At 52.6% G+C, this 13455-nt stretch overlaps 8 protein-coding genes across 8 annotated transcripts; 4 read left to right on the forward strand and 4 right to left on the reverse strand.

Annotated features, from left to right (window-relative positions):
- Positions 1 to 217: 217 nt before the first annotated feature.
- On the forward strand, positions 218 to 955 carry MYCFIDRAFT_133576 (uncharacterized protein; the record flags this gene model as incomplete). The annotated part of the gene is made up of 2 exons (XM_007926539.1): positions 218 to 390; positions 445 to 955. 2 exons carry the CDS (start codon positions 218 to 220, stop codon positions 953 to 955), a joined length of 684 nt encoding a protein of 227 aa, XP_007924730.1.
- Positions 956 to 1719: 764 nt separating this feature from the next.
- On the reverse strand, positions 1720 to 2148 carry MYCFIDRAFT_135581 (uncharacterized protein; the record flags this gene model as incomplete). Its single annotated transcript, XM_007926540.1, has 1 exon — positions 1720 to 2148. A coding segment is annotated over one exon (429 nt), but the record flags the coding sequence as incomplete, so codon positions are not given.
- Positions 2149 to 2900: 752 nt separating this feature from the next.
- On the reverse strand, positions 2901 to 4091 carry MYCFIDRAFT_214620 (uncharacterized protein). Its single transcript, XM_007926541.1, has 2 exons — positions 3969 to 4091; positions 2901 to 3813 (listed from the first exon to the last, which is right to left on the reverse strand). The coding sequence occupies exons 1-2, from the start codon at positions 3975 to 3977 to the stop codon at positions 3073 to 3075; spliced, it is 750 nt and encodes a 249-aa protein (XP_007924732.1). The 5' UTR covers positions 3978 to 4091; the 3' UTR covers positions 2901 to 3072.
- A 706-nt stretch (positions 4092 to 4797) lies between these two features.
- Positions 4798 to 6068, forward strand: MYCFIDRAFT_210790 (uncharacterized protein). Its single transcript, XM_007926542.1, has one exon. The coding sequence runs from the start codon at positions 5148 to 5150 to the stop codon at positions 6006 to 6008; it is 861 nt and encodes a 286-aa protein (XP_007924733.1). The 5' UTR covers positions 4798 to 5147; the 3' UTR covers positions 6009 to 6068.
- MYCFIDRAFT_101601 (uncharacterized protein) lies at positions 6067 to 6723 on the reverse strand (the record flags this gene model as incomplete). The annotated part of the gene is made up of 2 exons (XM_007926543.1): positions 6067 to 6264; positions 6319 to 6723. Coding segments are annotated over 2 exons (603 nt in total), but the record flags the coding sequence as incomplete, so codon positions are not given.
- Positions 6724 to 8158: 1435 nt separating this feature from the next.
- MYCFIDRAFT_187259 (uncharacterized protein) lies at positions 8159 to 10016 on the forward strand (the record flags this gene model as incomplete). Its single annotated transcript, XM_007926544.1, has 4 exons — positions 8159 to 8648; positions 8718 to 8911; positions 9149 to 9329; positions 9412 to 10016. The coding sequence occupies 4 exons, from the start codon at positions 8159 to 8161 to the stop codon at positions 10014 to 10016; spliced, it is 1470 nt and encodes a 489-aa protein (XP_007924735.1).
- Positions 10017 to 10262: 246 nt separating this feature from the next.
- Positions 10263 to 10930, reverse strand: MYCFIDRAFT_173160 (uncharacterized protein; the record flags this gene model as incomplete). The annotated part of the gene is made up of 5 exons (XM_007926545.1): positions 10263 to 10525; positions 10558 to 10665; positions 10695 to 10738; positions 10780 to 10875; positions 10905 to 10930. The coding sequence occupies 5 exons, from the start codon at positions 10928 to 10930 to the stop codon at positions 10263 to 10265; spliced, it is 537 nt and encodes a 178-aa protein (XP_007924736.1).
- A 268-nt stretch (positions 10931 to 11198) lies between these two features.
- MYCFIDRAFT_195259 (uncharacterized protein) lies at positions 11199 to 13304 on the forward strand (the record flags this gene model as incomplete). Its single annotated transcript, XM_007926546.1, has 2 exons — positions 11199 to 11267; positions 11355 to 13304. 2 exons carry the CDS (start codon positions 11199 to 11201, stop codon positions 13302 to 13304), a joined length of 2019 nt encoding a protein of 672 aa, XP_007924737.1.
- Between the last annotated feature and the right edge of the window lie 151 nt (positions 13305 to 13455).

The raw sequence follows: 13455 nt of genomic DNA on the forward strand, positions 1-13455 counted from the left end.
ACCACTACTGCAAGCATGCAAGATTTAAGTTGCTGCTGATATGCCATTGCTGCCTGTGGAGTATGACATTGCTCCGAAACACGCTCGGTCTAGATGAGATATAAGATGGACACAAATTCCCATCTTCATGATAGTCAACAACACCCGGTCGTCCTCGTCTTCGAAGCAAGATCCTCGTCCTCACGACAACAACTCTCCATCCAAATCCGCGCCCAAGATGTCACACTCAGAAATCAATCCAGCTATCCACTACTGGGGCACCCCAGTCGTCCTCATTACCACCGTCAACGAGGATGGGACATACAACGTCGCACCAATGTCTTCAGCTTGGTGGCTGGGGACCCGCTGCATGTTAGGTATTTCCGGCGAGTCACAGACTACGATCAATCTGTACGAAATCCAGGCCATTCCCTTCTTCAAGATAATCGTACTAACACGACACAGCCTCCGAACTGGGCAATGCGTCCTCAACCTAGCCTCCGACAACATGACAGTATCAGTGAACGCTCTCGCTCGCACGACAGGCACACCCATCGTCCCACCAGGCAAAATCCAACGAGGCTATCGCTACGTCCAAGACAAATTCGCCGCCGCAAATCTCCACCCTCAACCCTCAACCTTCGTCTCACCACCTCGTGTCCAAGAATGCCCGGTGCAAATGGAAGCCGAGCTTTGTGAATTCCATGGCTTTCTAGACCCCTCGCTTCCACAACTCTTCGCGCCGAAAGCGATCGAGGTCAAGATCTTGAAGACTTACGTGTTGGATGAGATTCGACTTGCGGGATATGAGAATCGAATTGATCCGGATAAGTGGAAGCCGTTGATTATGATGTTTCAGAATCTTTATGGGTTGAAGAATGGGAAGGCTGATGATTCGGTACTGGCCAGGTGTGAGGAGGAGTTGTACAGACTGCCTCCTGAGCAGCCTAATGCTGTTTCTGTTAAGCCAGAATGATTGCGGACAAAGAGGCGCTGGGCTACTCAGGGTTGCCAACAACAATAGAGTTGATAAAGCATAGAGCACAGAAAGTTGTTATGTCTTGGAATGTATAATTGCCACTTTGCGTCAAGACCACGAAGGCAGGAGAATACTTCGACTCTCAGACTGCTCGCCGATTGGAGATTTCGATTCAGCGTAGCGATCCACACTCTTTCGCGAGCTGTATGAATTGATCAGGTCTGGACTGGCTGCTCCATAGCTGCAATTATAGCAGCAACTCGCCTCTGAAGCTGTTGCCTGCGCGGCTCCGGTTCAGCCTGCTCGATGGGGACCAGAACGAAGTTCGGAAATGGGAATGTGTTGTGTAGAGATGTAAGAACATCAACAGCTGAGGATGCCAGCTCCATCTTACATATTTGAGCTTGGTCGAATGCCACTAGTAAAGCGCCATTCTTGGTTTCGGTCATGCTGTAGTAGATTGGGATACTGCCCGAAGATTGATCATATGTTTCTGGCACTACCTCACAGCCATGTATTGGCATAGTCATCGTGTCGAGAGGCATTCTATCTTCAGAGCTGAAGGGGAAAGTGGAGTCAGTGTCGAATGTATATGCAGCATCGAAATCGTCAATTCCCCAATCACCAAGATCGAAAAGCGGAGTCTGTATAGGGTCTGGTGATGTATGGGCTCCAAAAGGCGCTGCGGAATCTGCAGTGAGCGAAGGCGTGCTGATACAAGATCCATCACCGCTTTCCGGGCGGATTCCAGCATCAAATATTCGAGCTCGTCTTCTCGACAGGGCATATTCCCTCGGAGTCATGCCTGTCGCCTTTTTGAAACTGCGATGGAAGTGATATTTTGTCAGACCAGCTTCTGATGCCAGCACTTCCAGTTTTGGCAGAGGTGCGCCTTCAGGAAGATCTTCCAGAAGTCTCTGGATCTTGAAGATGCTCTGTTCGCCTTCGGGAATGTATATGTCCAGCTCAGGTTTGCATCGCTTGCAGGCTCGGTAGCCAGCTTCTATTGCCTCAGATGTTGTCGCAAAAAACTCTACATTGGAGCGTCTTGCGAGTCTGGCTTTGCATATCGGCCTGCAGAAGATCTTTGTAGTCTTCACGCAGTAGACGAAGCAGCCGTCCGCCAGCGGATCGCGAGCGCGGACAGCATTCCAGCGCTCACTGTCGGACTTGAAGAGCACTTCGGCCATGTCTGCGCCGTTTCAAAGCAAGAGATGTTCTAAGCGACCTGCTAAACATGAGGCGAACTGCATTTGTTACTGTCTTTGGTCGTGTAATGAGCAGTTGTAAGCATTGCTGTCGCTGTGACCAATTGAATGCAAGCGAGCTGTGAAAAAGTGGACACCGCCCCCGGAGGAGCTGTTGTTGTTCAGCCACGGTAGCCGCTTCGATGCCATCTCGTTCCAATAAGTATCTCAAGGAACACCGGAGCATCCACTATAGTCTTAGCTTGTACTTTGCTGTGCCTGCGAGCAAGACGCGAAAGGGGGATGGCACTGCCATACTTGTTTGCATATTCGCGTCGTACCTGCCTCGAAGGCTGCGCCCTCATCAGACCTCCAGACATTGCAGGCCTACTGTAGATGTACCGCCAATCATCGTCTGAAACAAGAGCTGCGGATGCCGGAGACGAACAGTTGTGGTCATGGAGACAGAGAAGCTGTGCAAGATGCGGACATGCTCCGTTTGCATATACCGGGTGTCCATGCTTAACGATGCATGTGACGAAAGGCAGTCTGAGATAATGATCGCCCCTGTCAGGTAAACTTGCAAAATTGCCAAAGTCACGAGCGCAGTGAGGAGGATATCTGAGCGAGGAGTAGCCGCTGAAATGTGCCTGCCTCGCTTTGGAACGGCGAGAGCACTGCCGAGCCTCTCTGGTCAACAAATTCGAGCAAGGAGCAGGAGAAGCTAGCACGGTGGGAAGAATGATCCATGCAGTGTTTGAGCACCAGGCTCCTCTCTTGTATGATTCTGTACTACGCAGCTCTATGTGCTTCAAGCGCTTGCCTGATCAGGAATCATATGAAATGGCAACCACGCCATGCATCGCAGTCATCGAATCGTATCAACTGAACTTTTCTCGTCTCTCAGGAAAGGCCAGATCAAGTCTCTTATGGCAAAGAGGCCTCAATCTTCTTGACGGCCTCTGGGAACTCCTTCCAATCGTACATGACGACCTGAGCCTTGCACTGCTCGGTCAGAGTCTTGGCCATCTGTGCCTCCTTCTCCTTTCCCTCCTCAAGACCGTAGATTCCGACGTAGGCGATGAGTGGGATGCCAGCACGCATACCAGCAGTGGCGCCAGACTTGGAGTCCTCAACAGTGAGGCACTCCTCCGGCTTGACACCAAGCTCCTTGCAGGCGTGGAGGTAGATGGCTGGGTCAGGCTTGCTGGATGGTGGGTTGAGAGAGGTAGCAGCGGAGTAGACAGTGGCGTCGGTGAAGAAGCGCATTAGGTTGGTCTTCTCGAGGGAAGCAATGACACGTGGCTTGGCGGAGGTCGAGACGACAGACATTGGGTAGCCTTGGGACTTGGCCCACTCGAGCTGCTCAGTGACACCTGGGCACTCAACGCACTTCTCGCTGAGCTTCTTGGTGACACGACCAAGCTCCTGAGCGACGTAGTCGTCGACCTCTTCTGGCTTCATGCTGAAGTTGTGCTTCTTCTGAAGACCGACGAGCATGTTGCGGAAGTTGTGGCCGACAAAGTCCTCGAGGAGCGAGTCGGTATCGTAGCGAGCCTCAATGCCATACTTCTCCAAGACCTCGTTGGTAAGGTCGGCACAAGCCTCGAAAGCGAGACGCTCTGACTGGCAGAGAGTGTTGTCGCAGTCGAGGAGGATGTACTTGACCTGGCGGCGAGTTAGCAGGTGTGGCAGAAGGCAATGAAGTGATTTTTCAAGGCTGCCAACACAGCAAGAGTCATTGGGACGTTGTTGTCAAGTTGTGCTCCCCCGTCAACTCAAAGCCGGTCGTGAGGTAACCACGGTCTGTTAAAAACACTTACCTTGCCCATGATGACGTCGGTGGATGTTCTTCTTGAGTGTGTATGTGTTGTTGGGCTTGTCGGGTGAAGGACTTGTTGTGGTGTGCTTGATGTGCTGCGGTGTTTGTTGGAGTGTTGTTCGTGGTCAAGAGTCAAGAGGTGGAAGGGAGAAGGAAAGAAATAAAAAGTGTCTCGAATGCTCCGAGCTCTTGTTTGTGCCTGCCTCAAGATGCTGTAGTGGGGCAAGAGCGGTCAGGGATCAGGCGCGGGGCTTCGGGATCGCGCTCCGGTTGACATATGGCGCTCACATCCCCAGAAGCTATCGACACACATGGTCTCTAATGCGAGAAATCAAAGGTCCACCGGAGTCTAGTCCAAGCACAGGCCTTGAGTTCATGACTTCACGCGACTTGGAAGTTGTGCCTTGTCCTGTAGAGGCAGAAAGCCTCCAACGCACCGAAAGTATCTCCTCAAGCCAGATGTGCCAAGCTAAACACACTGGGCGGTGAGACTCTTTGTGTGCGTTTCAAAATAGTCCGACGAATTGTAAACGCTGTTGATCCACCATGCTCAAATCGAACGAGGAAGCCATGCTGAGATAAGTGATGAAAGAAACTTGGCCCAAAAAGTGATTGTGAATCCACCTCTGCGACGTGTCCAGGGTGACACAGCAGTAACAGCACCACACGTGGTCCGCTCATGGTTGCACAACTCATGTCAAAATATCACAATGGTGATAGTGGCAGCAATGAGACTCCATATTAGGAGCGATCGGAGAGCGGCTAGGCCCTTAATCGCTGGCCCACTTCCAGATCGTATCCACGTATCCACCGGAATGATTGAATCCTGGCCGGAAACCTCCGAATTATCTCAAGATAATGTGATAGTCCGGAAATACTGACGAAGAATTTCGCATTGATTGAGTGAGAATCTGTGAGATGCCACTGAGATTTTTATCGCGCTTCCAAAATAGAAAGCCGTAGCCCCGCCACGGCCGAGGCAAAGATTGTCGTCATCAACTGTACTTCGATCTCGCGATAGTACTCTACTCTAACAAAGCTTCAGTCGGGAGCGTGGTACAGTCCAGAATTTCGAAGAAGGTCCGACTCATGAAAGGAGCAGCGTGGGAGGCGGATAGATGTGAAGGATCATAATGTTGAGTTGAAAAGGGCTCCCGGAGTTATCAACGGCAGGCTAGGCATGCCAGACATGGAGAGCATGACGACTCTTGCAAGTGCGAGCGACGCCAGCTTCCTTGGACTTCCGAGAGAATTGCGATTGCAAATCTACCAGCACGTCTTCGATTTGGACTTGAATTGTATCATACTGGACTGCTGGAGGGACACGCACACGCAGAATCATGGTTTCAAAAGTGTTCCTGACCTCAACCTCGAGTCGAAATTGGTCATACCATGGCTTACTCTGATGCTAACCTGCAAGACATTCGCAGTAGAGCTCCGAGCAGCAATGCTCGAAAGTCGGTTCGCTGATATAAAGAGAAATGTGACGTGGGCATTGGATCTGGAGGCCACTCGGGGTGGCATGACCCTGGGCACCACATCCTGGCAGCGCATACCGTGTCCTCCAGAAAAAGTGCAAATTCTCGAAGCCTCCTATAACGCATCAAGAGGGTTCCAGGCCTGGGGCGTTGGTGGTCCGCATGGCATCACATCCGGACTATATCAGACGCTTAACCACATCTTCCACTGCGGCCCAAGATTCGACTCACAACATCCGTTGCCAAAGCCGATACATATCATGGAACTTCGCGTAAAGGTGGAAAGTCGAGATAAAGCTGACCGGGTGTATGACGACGACCACTACATGACGCTCTCGGATCGAGATACGGATCCACACACGACACTCATCGCGCTTGGAAGTATCGTAGGGCAGATTGTCACGACTGGGGTTCTTCGTGGGTTCGTAGATGAGATCAGAGTATTCACATCTGACAAAGAGCTGTCATGGACGCCAAAGGATGTCGCAGGTGAAGGGATACCTGAGTATTGGAGTCGCTATGGGTTCGATTGGGGCTTATCTCTGTACCAAAATTCGCAGTAGGCGCTTTGGCTAGTGTGTAGTAGCCGGGTATCATCGTCTTGGAAAAGAGTTCTCAGCGCCATTTGGCAGAGGCATCCGGAATGAGCTTTTTGAGCAGTTCAACGTGCATTTGCTGTCCCTTCGCCTTTGCCTCTCGTACTTCAGCATTCTTTGCCATGGTCATATCGAGTCGGCGTTGATTGTTGTCGAAGACCACTGTGTAATCTGCAAGCTCTTCTCCAGGTTTGATCTCGCTCAGGGGTGTGATCTTGCAGTGCTTCGTTCTCGTCAGTGCTCCTTACCTCTTTTCATGATGTCTATATTTTCCTACCTTGCCGATCACAGCGCCCTTTCCGATCTTTGCATTGACCTCGATCGAAGTCCCGATGCCGACCATTTGCGCTTCGACTATGGCTCCTGTTTCGATGTTTACTCCATCGCCAATTATGGTGCTAGGGCCGCCGTCCTCACTACCATCCAAGCGGCCGACAACAGCATTCCCCCAGATTGTACAGCTACTTCCTATGATCACCTCCCCATGATCGGCCTTGATCCTGCTGAAGGGGTGCAGAACTGTGCTCTCGCCGATCTCGACGATATTTGTGCCAGTGATCTGAGCTTTCTCGGAGATGATCGCGAGCGAATGAATCTTGCAAGGCGGCTTCGGGAGAGTTTCTGTAGGTGCAGCGGTCGAGCGGCGCGTCACGGCCGACGAGGCCGATGGTCTGGACGACATTGCATGAGGCGTGGCATGTTTGACGCGAGAGACAGGAGATGGGTCTAGGCGAAAGTGCGAGGACTGGACGGAAGCACGTGACACTATCAGAAAGCAATGCAATGCGAAGCCGTTGGAGATATAGGGTAGCTATCTATATATTATATGTCAGAGCGTCCGTGCAGCGCTTCTACTGTACTAGGTATGGCTCCTCGTTCCTCGTTCGGAGAAACAACGTGAGCACTGCCGCACCATTGACTTCCTTCATAACTCATGCATGGTCTACGAGGTATCTGTGCAGGTTCGAAGCAGTCTGATTCCTGCTGGACGAAATTGACATCGACACAACATCTGCTCGGGTCGACGGCGAAGATGACTCATAGAATTTCGTCGCAGAAAAAAGTGCTAAAATCTGATGTCCACATCTTTTGAGACGGTGGTGGCCTGCGTCCGCATGAAAGGGCATGTCGAAGGTAGTGATTCTAGCAATTCCCCGCGACAAGTTTGATTATTCCGATTTATCCTAGCTGGCTGGACCAGTATAGGGCAATGATGGCCAGTCGCGACTCGTCAGTACCTCTTCGTGGTCCTGCTATAGGCTTTATCTAGTCAGATGCCTCTGAGCACAGATAACATGAGAGATACTTCTACACGGCATATCATTCGCTTAAGTGCATCCGAGCCCAGCAGCCTGGAAAGTTGAAGAGCCGCGACGTGTCGGTGTCTCGAAACCCTATAGATATCAATTCTTCCATCGCGCCTTCTGGGCAGTCGCAGCAATCGTGGTACGGAGGGGTGTATTGAGGCCATTTCCAACACCGCTCAGAGAAATGCTGCAGCAGGCGGATCGGTCCACGCAGCTACGGAGGTGGCAAGCGTACCACTGAGTCATGGCCATCGCCGACGCCAGCAGTGTTCTTCTGCTACGGTGTTCGAGCAACGCAGATGGACTGCTCGCGATCTGGCATGCGTTCCCTGGTTCGGGTTCATCACCTTCATCCGCTCAACAGAGCGCAACTTGATATAGTCCCGCATGTCCTGTAGTGCCAATGCGAAAGATTTATGACTTTTCATGCAATTCATGGTCCTCCGTCATCTAAGGCACCTAACGACTCAGAGGCATTCCAGTTTGTGATGAAGAGCAGCTTGCTGCCACGATGTCTGTCCAGTTGATCGCCCGTGCAACTATTTTGTTTGAATACATAAAAAAGGACTTGCCGTGATTTCATGAGGTCAAAGTGCAACTGTGCAAGTGGTAGCTTTTGTTGGTTTTCACGTTTTCACCCACAAACCCTTGCACTCACTCACCACTAACCCTGCCCTGTCGCCTGTTCATCAGCCGGGGCTTCCCCGCGAGATTGAAAATCCGCACGACTCACAGCTGTAGCAGCCTCGGGCACCACATTACTCGAATACCACGCCGGCTGCCAGCGATCAAGGAGCAGCCGTGAGCGCGATGAGCATGCCATCACCACCAGCGGCTGCGACGACCAAGTATCCTTCCTACGCCATACAGCCAAACGGCACCCAGCCTGAATACCAACAGGCGCAGCAGGCAGTCGAAAACGCGAGCGCTGCACTTTCACAATCGGAAAACTCAGATCACACGCCCACACCGAACAATGTTGCTGCAGCAAATGGGCGGAAACGACGCGCTACGGGCGCTCCGGGAAGCAGAGGTGTGGCGAACTTAACGCCCGAGCAGCTGGCGAAGAAGCGCGCGAACGACCGCGAAGCACAAAGGGCTATCAGAGAGCGGACACGAAACACAATCGATGGCCTGGAGCGAAGGATTAGAGAGCTGGAAAGCCAGCAGCCTTTCCAAGATTTGCAGAGAGTGGTGCAGGAGAGAGATAGGGCTCTCGCAGAATGCGAAGAGCTTCGCCGTCGTCTGGGAGCGGTAGCAGGCATAGTCAGCGGTGCCTCGCAGCAGCCAAGCCTGAATGGTACGTTCTTTGCATTCGACGACCTAGTCGATTCAAGCTTACTCACAGACGACAATCTAGAGCTAGCAGCTCTGACAGCACAACAGAGTCCACTGCCACCCGTTGCTCCGGGGGCTACGCAGCAGGCATATTCACAGGTACAAGGAACGGAACATCACTATGAGCAATCAACGCAGGGCAACCTTCACCCGGATCTCCGGCCATCAAGTGATCATGCGACACCAGAGAGCCAAGGTCATGCGAATGGATATCCAGATTCGGAGGTATGTGAAGAACAATTGATGCTACTTCTCACGTAGACTGAGATTCTGACTTTTGGTCTGAACTGGGTTGGAGGCGTCAATCTTTGGGCTTTCAAGATACTTATGAGCTAATTAATTCGCTACAAGGCCACTTTGCGCAGATATTCTCCAGGCTCTCACCAGCAAGCTGCGCATAATTCAACCCATGGGCCGCCGTTTGACCACCGACAGCGATCGCCCTCTACCCATCCACCTCAGCATCAATATCATGGTGAGCGGCTAGGTGTGAACTTCCTCCTTGATTCGCCGAGCGACCGCCAGCATGCCAGCGTTTCGCCTACCACGCCTGCATTTTACCGCTCTCAGCTTGACAAGCCAGTCTATGCGCAATTAACCAATGTGGGACCGCCATCCTCCCCACTGGACTCCCTACTCATTGGTATGTGACAACGGTGACGGCCTAATGAATGCCCTTCGCTGGATTTGCCCTTTGTTTAGACCGGCGAGCTAATCAGGTGCAGACTTCCAGAATCGACATCGAGATATGTTGAGAGATGGAGCTTCCATTGAAGACGCTATCGGGCCGGAATATCCATCTTTCTCAGCAATGCTTGACAGCCGTTTGCGATGCCACCCAGTCTCGTCCTTACTTATAGACATTCTGTCAAAGTTCCCGGACATCGATTCACTTCCCGAAAAGGTCGCTGTGCTCTACATGATGTTTCTGATTCTCAGATGGCAAATCTGTCCATGTCCAAAATGCTACGAACGATTACCCGAATGGATCCGACCAATTAACGAGCAAATACGCGAACCTCACAGCGCCTGGAACGATCACCTCCCGTGGCCACACATGCGAAGACAGCTTACGCTCGGCGGAAGCAAGTTCAAATTCGAGGACTTCTTCGTCCCGCTCACCACCACATTGTCACTAAATTGGCTGCTGCCCCGGGACTGTGTACTAATCTCAATTCCATCAAACAATTCTACCGAGTCACCGCAGCTTATGATAAACCCTGCCTTTGAGCATCACCTGCGGTCGCTCCAGAATTGGTCTGTGGGTTCCTCATTTAGCAAGGCATTTCCAGAACTGGTTGACAGGACTGTGAGGATCAACGATCCTTAGCAAGGTTTGAAAGCCCGCCATTGTTTCTCTTCGAATCACTTAGCGAGGAGTTCCGGGTATCACATCTATTTGGGAGGCTTGCATGAAGCTGCGAGCACAGCTTAGGATTGCGAGCATATACTCGCAGGGTCGCTGGAAAGGTCAGAGAGTGATTGCTTCAATTTGAGATGTTGAGGGTTGAGACGTCGTGTAAAGAACAACGCAGGTAATTTCCAAACGGCGAACTAAGAGCACCAAATGATGTGTCTATTGAGACTGTAGCATATCATCAATACCACGCCATGCAACCTCGGAGGATATCACAATGTGTCTGGAACTCACTACCTGGCCACGAGTAACTTCAGACTGGTATTGATTTTTCACGCTCACGAGTGGCTCCTTCTGCCTCAAGATTAGTCCATCCGTCGCTCGCCACGACTTCAATTCCCCAGAATAGCCACGCCCGTGGAGCAGAATGGTCAAGCCCCATGGGCACGACTGCGAAGCCTTTGGAGATGGAGACCTCATTACTCATTGAGATGCGAGCTTGCATTTGCTGCACTTGAGGATGATGAGTTTGGATGTGAGCGGACGTCAGCAGCAGCGATGTGTTGAAGGCTTGCGATCTGATCTCGGGCTTTCACTTGGCGCTCTGCTATGAAATTGGAGGCTGTGCCACTTTCACTCGAGCTGCCTCACTTGTGGCCGTTGCAGCTCTCGCTTTCAAGAGTGGAAAGTGAGGTCTGAGCTAGTTCGGCTGAAGCTCAAGGAGAAAACGCTGCACCGAGACTTCAATAGGTCAGAGGCCTCTTGCGAAGCACGCCTTCTCAGCTGGCGCAAGATCAGACAGAGCCGCTGAGCAATGGGTCGCTCCAAGATTCTTGAGCAGCAAGGTCGCGATGTCGCGACCTGGGATCTAGGCGCTTCGGCTTCATCAACGAGGTTAGTGCAGCCTTTAGTGACACTAACACATGATCTCTCTCGTGTCCAAGTGAGGGTGGACTCGCACTTGAGCTTCACCGCTCCTCGACCGTTCTCACATGCAGCGGATGTGCCCTGTGCGCTTGCCGCAGTAACGTTTGTTCTTTCCATCGGCTTCCTGCTTCGGCTTCGCGCACCTGCTTCACCTCGTTTGGAACAACAACATCCGCGAAGGCGACCACACCAGAAGACCAGTACCGCGGCAGGCGATGCGCTGCGTCAATGTACATGGGCAGTGATTCGTTCGTCCGTGGCGGCTTCGAGAAAGCTCGCACGGTCATCATCACAAAGGTAAAACCAGTTGCTGCTTCCTGGCTTCCCCTTCCCCTTGGCGCGTCATCTTCGGAGGAGGACTTTATTAGCAACACAACTTCGAAGAAGTCCAAGAAGATGGGAGGAAAGTCGAACAAGTTTGATTACACTAACCGCTCCAATGATGGAGTCAAGCTGGGTGCGTGCATGGGACGCGACTTGAAGAATGAGGCGAACAGGACGGAGAAGGACGCGGCCAAGCAGGCCAACAAGGCGAACAAGGCGCGCAAGACGAGCACCAGCAGCAACTCCAGCAGCCACGAGGGCAATGTCATTCATCCGCTCGATGTCAAGGCGCCGGGAAAGAAGCTGGGCGATGAAGGCGTATTCGCGATGGCAGATGGGCTCATTGAGGCTTTGCGCAAGGCAAGCGCGAGCTCTGCAGTGCAACTCGAAGACCTCAACCTGTCCGGCAACAACCTGACCACCGTCTCCCTTGACCACCTGGTGGAGGCCATCGAGCTTGCTTGTTACGACCTCAAGACTCTCGACCTCAGCAGTAACCGCATCGAGGTGAAGACGGATGAGCAGGCGGCGCATTGGGAGAGGTTCCTGCGCTCTTTCCGAGAGTGCAGGCGACTGCGACGACTCGACCTCAGCGGCAATCCTCTCGGCACGCGCGCCCTGGAGATCCTCGCCCGTGTCCACATTCAAGAACCGCATATTGATCCCATGCCACCGCGCGGCACCATGTCAGTCCAGTCTCTGCCATACAGCATCGCCGATACTATCGACCCGCCCACCAAAAGCACTTACGTTAATGACAAGATGGTCAACGGCACTTTCTTGCGGCGGCGATGCGGCCTTCGTGGTATCCCGTATATCACTCTTACCGACATTGGTCTCACTGACGCAGGCGCACTATGGCTCTCCTATGTCCTCGAAGACCATCACTATCCATCGCAAATGATCGACGAGCTCAACGCCACGCCTCCAGACTCCAACATCAAGACCTATCAGCAGGATGCAAACTTCAGCGGTGTCGACTGGAACGAGCGCGAACCCACTCTTGGAAAGGACGGTCTCTACCTCCTCAAGAAGTCTGAAATGATTCGACGCCAGACATTCATGGACAATGCCACTGTTTCAACAGCTAACGACGATTTCGATGACTTCGATGATGAAGTGACACCAGCCACCCAGTCTCCAATGAAGAATGCATTCGACCATCGTCGCAGACGCGCGGGCGATCGACGAGCCAGTGTCCGCTCCATTCGTACTACTGATGGTGGCGAGCATGAGTTGTCGGAATTGGAGAGCGCTCGAAAGAAAGTGCAGCGACATATCATTGCGCAAGATGGTGCTTCCAGCACAGAACTCTGGCGGGCAGGCCTTCGCGTTGCCATTTCATCAACCGTCCTCAATGGCATCGGACCAGGTCCACAAGCCGTGAGACGTTACTATGTTGGCCCACCCATCTTCCACTTCCCGATTGAGGCAGAGACGCGCAAGCAGGCCTCGAGCCCAGTCACAACAACGACCGCCAAGGGTTCTCCGAACGGCTTTCCACGACAGGGCACCTACGCAGCCACGCTTACCGCTAACACCGGCGCCGTACCTGGAGAGCCCGAGCTCGCCATTACTGAGGTCACGAACAGTCCTCAAACTCCGAAGATGATCTTCAAGCCACATCGCAAGGGCGCCTCTAGTGAAGGCAGTGACCTGCACGCAGTATCGCAGAAGCTCAACGGCCTTATCGTCCGAGACGACAACCCAGCCCGATTCGTGCGCTGGCAGGAGGAGCACGGCGCGAATCAATGCGGACCAGGAGGCTTCAGGGACAGTGCGGTATTGAGCCACTTCCCAGCCAAGATTATAGAGAAGATTGCAGCCTCGAGTGTAGCCAAGAAAGATCAGACTTTGCTGTCAAGAAAGCAGATCAGGAGTGCGTGCGCTTGGGGTCAGGATCGTGGCAATTTCCAGACGGCGGAGACGTGGAGAAAGATGGCGGACAGCGCACAGGTCTGGACTCTGCTGGAGAGCATTGGCTGTCTCGCATACCAGAGGGAGGACTAAACGACTTCCCACAAACATAACATGAGCATTAAAGAAGAAGAAGAAAGAGGAGTGACAAGGCACCAAGCATCCAAATCTACGACAGGTTGCGTGGGGAAGGGAGTGCGGGTAGCGCAGTTCCTCCAACGAATGGAAAAGTAGCGAATGTGCC

This window comes from Pseudocercospora fijiensis, assembly GCF_000340215.1.
Source record: "Pseudocercospora fijiensis CIRAD86 unplaced genomic scaffold MYCFIscaffold_3, whole genome shotgun sequence".
Taxonomy (NCBI): domain Eukaryota; kingdom Fungi; phylum Ascomycota; class Dothideomycetes; order Mycosphaerellales; family Mycosphaerellaceae; genus Pseudocercospora; species Pseudocercospora fijiensis.

Coding starts and splice junctions, on each gene's coding strand:
- MYCFIDRAFT_210790 (XM_007926542.1), top strand. CDS start 5,148: ATGCCAGACATGGAGAGCATGACGACTCTTGCAAGTGCGAGCGACGCC.